Below are 5,000 nucleotides of genomic sequence, written 5' to 3' on the forward strand. Positions count from 1 at the left end.
ATACTATTATTAGTAGTATTGTATTCATATATAATAATATTATTGTTAATATTAATAATAATAATAATAATAATAATAATAATAATTATTATTATTATTATTACTACTATTATTATGTCACCAAATTGTGTGGCAGATAAAAAAAAATGCAATAATTTATCACAAATTAAATTGCAATTTTTGGTTTTAGCGTAAAGTTACCATTGTATTGTTCTCTGAATCGTACATCTGTCTGTAACAGGAGAGCACCGCGGCCTCGGCCCCAGCATATCTAAAGTACGCAGTCTCAAGATGGACAAGAAGGTGTGGACCGAAGATCTCATCCAGGTGTGTGTTTGTGTGATTGTTCTCTGGTTCTCTGCTCCTCGAGCCGGTCTTCATCGGTCCTCTCCTCGTGTCCCAGCTCTTCCTGGCTCTCGGAAACGAGCGAGCCAATCAGTTTTGGGCGGCGAACGTCCCTCCCAGCGAGGCCTTGACCCTGAACAGCAGCAGCGAGGAGCGCCGCCGCTTCATCATCGCCAAGTACCGCGAGGGAAAATACCGCCGATATCACCCGCTGTTCGGGAACCAGAGAGAACTCAATAACGTGAGTCTGAAGAAATGATCTCAATACGGTATTTGGCTGAGATGCAACTAGCAGAAAACCCGAGGAGCCAAAAACATCTTTAAACATGAAACATCAAAAATGAATTATGGTTTGTGTTGCTTTGGAGCGAGACACTGCTGGCGAAACCAGTGCTCTTTAGTGCTTTTTGGTCTATTTTTAAACATTGAAAACCGTTCTTTTTGTTGCTTCAATTCTAGTATGCTTCTTTACGTTTTTTTCTGAGGGGCTTGTTCATCATTCACACAGATTTATGCAGCAATTTATTCCAAAAAAATGGTGAAAATGTGTTTATTTTCATGCATTTGTTTGGGAAAAAGAGTAGTGATCGGAAGAGAAATCAAAAAGGGGAAAAACCTGTCACTCTAAATAGTTTTCTTTTGTAAAGAAGACACTTAGTGCTGCATATTTCTGATGTTAAACCCCTCTTTCATTCACAAGGTTTAGCGTCAGTCCTGTTTAAAGTGTTCCAGTGACGTGATAAAAGCGCTCTGTAATCTGTGGCTGAGACGTGATGAACGGCTGTGTTCAGAATGACTGCCTAGTGCATACTAATGAGGGGATCCCGCTGACTGCTGCCCAGTGCTGCATTGATTATCATCATTTAAACATGCTTTACTGAGCGCTATGCGCCGATGAAAGCTTCAAACCACAGCGTGCTTCTATCTTAGTACGGTGCGTGTTTAAATTCCATCCCGCTTCTATTTTCAGAATCGGTTTTGTGTAAGCCCCGCCCACATCAAGTGAATATTAATTAGACGCATTGTCATAATGTGAACTACAAATATAGAACTACAAATATACAGTAGAACTGTACAATATCTTAAAGCACCGTACAAAATGAACTTGAACTGAATTGATTCAGTCTGAAATTTCTTTTAGTTCTTGTTGTGCAGGTGTGTGTGTGTGTGTGTGTGTGTGTGTGTGTGTGTGTGTGTGTGTGTGTTATTGTGACACAAGGATTTTGTGATATGTAGTGTTTGACCTGATATCAACCAGTTCATGTGAGATTTACAGTTAGTGAGTTTATCTAGTATCATCAACATTGTGTCTGAGATTAATCCTGACGTGTGTGTGTGTGTGGTTCTGATTAGATGATTCATTTGCACACACACACACACACACAGGAAGCTTTCACTGCAGTCCACCAAAACAACACAAAACCAATCACAGCGTGATGTGATCTGCTTCCTAAAACAACACACACACACACACACACACACACACACACACACACACACACACACTCTCACACACACACACACACACACACACACACACACACACACACACACACACACACACACACACACACACACACACACACACTCATGAGCTCCCAGGATTCCTCTGTGCTGTTTCAGTGGGAAGAGAAGAGACGGACAGACAAAGAGTCCATTCACTGACAGAGAGAGAGAGACGGAGCAGAATGAATCTGAAGACATGTGATCTCTAACAGGGTTATGACGCATCATTCTGGCCACCGGGAGTGACCTTTGACCCTTTCCCGTAGTTCTGCATCCTTGCTTTAGACATATTCAATGAGCAGGACTCCGCCTGCAGCCAGTACAGTATCAGAATGATTTGATTCCTCCCTTTAAAATACGCTGTATTGATATTACTTTTAAAGTAAACTGAATATCTTAACTCTGCATCAGAGATTGGTCCGACTGTAACAAGCTCCGCCTCCAGTGTGAAGATGTATCTGACCCCGCCCCCTCTGTTGGAGGCCCCGCCCCCCGTCCCTCTCTGCTCTTATTTGTCCCTCATTCTCTCATTCTGTCGTTCACTCGGCTGTGTTTCACAGCAGTGTGTGTGTTTGGGTGGCTCTGGACTTTACTTATACCACACACACACACACACACACACACACACCCAGGTCGAGGGCTGACCTTTGAACTTTCAATCTCGTGCCAGTCACCTGGGTGAGTTGTTGCTGCTATTGTTGTTTAAAATGTCTGTATTCAAGTGTTTATGTTTAAGTGTGTTTCAGTCTGTTATAAATCTGTGTGTGTGTGTGTGCATGTTTTAAATGTGTCTTTAAAAGTGTTTGTGTATTTTAAGTATGTGTTACAAGTGTTTTTTTTTAAGTGTTTGCAGATGTTTTGAGTGTTGTTTAAGTGTGTTTCCAGCGTGTTTTTTTAAAATGTGCATGTGTGTGTGTGTGTTTGGCCGTTTGAAAGTTTTCTGCAGCTTTCACATGATGTTATTATCACTGGAAGACACACACACACACACACACACACACATTACATTAGACACACATGTGCTGTGCTGCGATCTCTCTCTCTCTCTCTCTCTGTGTGTGTGTGTGTGTGTGTGTGTGTGTGTATACTGCAAGACTAAGGAATGCTAAGACAGACCCACCCAACAATATACAGAGAATGAGCAGGAGACCATGATTGTGTGTCTCTCTTCAAATTCTTTGTGTAGCAGCAGTTTTACCTTCCTCAATGGACGCTTTGTGTGTCACACACACACACACACACAGACAGAGGCTGATTTACTAATGTCCTGATGAATGAGTGTGTTTCTGTACTGTGTTAATGTTATGCTGGTGTGTGTGTGTGCGCTTGTATTGTGTTCATGTGTGTCTCCGGTATGATGTGTGTGTGTGTGTGTGTGTGTGTGTGTGCGCGTGTGCCATGAGGAATTTCTCTCCTGCCTGACATGCTTTTCTTCTCTTTCTGCAGTTGTGTCAGAGCGCCGTGTGTGTGTGTGTGTGTGTGTGTGTGTGTGTGTGCTCTATATATTGTTTTAGACAAACTTGTACCTGGAAGTGAGCAAAACCTGACAAACCCTCAAAAACCTTCTTATCATGATTTAGTTGTGTTAATGTGTGGGTTACTGCTTAGTTGAAGTATTTATATGTATATAAAAATAATAGAAATCTATGCAGTCTCTCCACTTAGACAACCAAGTAAACGTGTGTGTGTGTGTGTGTGTGTGTGTGTGTGTCCTGTTGTGGAAGTTGTGACAACAACATCCTGATCACTGTATGTGACGTTTCTCTTTCATCTCTTTAGTTTTTCCTGCCTGCTGTCAAATTAATTCACTGTGTGTGTGTGTGTGTGTGTGTGTGTTTTCATTGCAGGCTTCTGGAATCTTAATGCTACATGTTATAAACAAACACCATACACGTTCACACACGTTGCAGGGGTGTGTGTGTGTGTGTGTGTGTGTGAGTGTGTGTGAGTGTGTGTGAGTGTGTGTGTGTGTGTGTGTGTGTGTGTGTGTGTGTGTGTGTGTGTGTGTGTGTGTGTGTGTGTGAGTGTGTGTGTGTGTGTGTGTGTGTGTGTGTGTGTGTGTGTGTGTGTGTGAGTGTGTGTGTGTGTGTGTGCGAGTGTGTGTGCGAGTGTGTGTGAGTGTGTGTGAGTGTGTGTGAGTGTGTGTGTGTGTGTGTGAGTGTGTGTGTGTGTGTGTGTGTGTGTGTGTGTGTGTGTGTGTGTGTGTGTGTGAGTGTGTGTGTGAGTGTGTGTGTGAGTGTGTGTGTGTGTGTGTGTGTGTGCGTGTGTGTGTGTGTGTGCGCCGTCGGTGATGATAGGTTGGTTCTGATTGGTGTTTTATCTCGTACTGAAGTGCACACTGAAAGCTGATGTTTGTGATCTAGACTGATTTAAGATGTCTTCATCTCCTCTGTTTCCTTCAGGAAACGCTTGTTAACTTTGTTTTGATTTGAGTGGAGATTGGAAATATTCAAGTGAAGATTTTGACCATCAAAGAATAGAAACTCAGTGAACGAGCGGGGTACACTTAGTAACCTTACAAGGCAAATAAAACCATTCACGTGGGTAAAATATCCAAGAAGCCACACAGGAAGGGATGATTGATAAAGCAGTGCACTAATATGCTGCTGATGTTCAACATAAACCACAGAAGAAGAGAAAGTCCTCCAGGTTAAGTTATCTTCAGTACAGCTGAGCGTCACACGAGCCACGCAAGGTTTTTTTGTTATATAGTTATATATATTTTTTTGTGTGTGTGGTCTTTTACACTTTTTTGTAAAACCACTTGAGAGGTTTTTAATTAGCATGATATAATACTTATAATAATAATTGTTACGTGGTGAAGTCACACACTGACCACCAATTACAACCATCACAACCATTCAGTTTCAGTTATTTTTATTAACTGCGTAACCATTTTATTTGCTCTTTTTTGTCGTGCTGCTGCCGACCGATATGAAATTTGCTAATAAAAACAAAAAAACCCCGTAAAACGAAACAATTGTATAATTTATTCTGCCGCAGTGCATTCTGGGAGTCAGTGTGTAGCTACACTGTCATGAGGAAACGCAACTTAAAACAGTTGTTAAAATGAACGTTATATATTTAAGTAATGATTACTTCAAATTTTCAAGTAAATATTATTTTTTTTTAGGGCAACCGTAAATTCA

The 5,000-nt window shown here is 41.4% G+C and overlaps 1 protein-coding gene across 1 annotated transcript in view; it reads left to right on the top strand.

Moving 5' to 3' along the window:
* LOC122332932 (arf-GAP with Rho-GAP domain, ANK repeat and PH domain-containing protein 1) overlaps window positions 1–5,000 on the top strand; it is a 56,670-nt gene that overhangs the window by 25,743 nt on the left and 25,927 nt on the right. Inside the window, 2 exon segments of the mRNA XM_043230408.1 lie at window positions 242–327; window positions 404–586. Of these exon segments, the coding sequence (XP_043086343.1) occupies window positions 242–327; window positions 404–586 (269 nt within the window).

The sequence above is a fragment of the Puntigrus tetrazona genome, unplaced genomic scaffold (genome assembly GCF_018831695.1).
Source record: "Puntigrus tetrazona isolate hp1 unplaced genomic scaffold, ASM1883169v1 S000000150, whole genome shotgun sequence".
Taxonomy (NCBI): domain Eukaryota; kingdom Metazoa; phylum Chordata; class Actinopteri; order Cypriniformes; family Cyprinidae; genus Puntigrus; species Puntigrus tetrazona.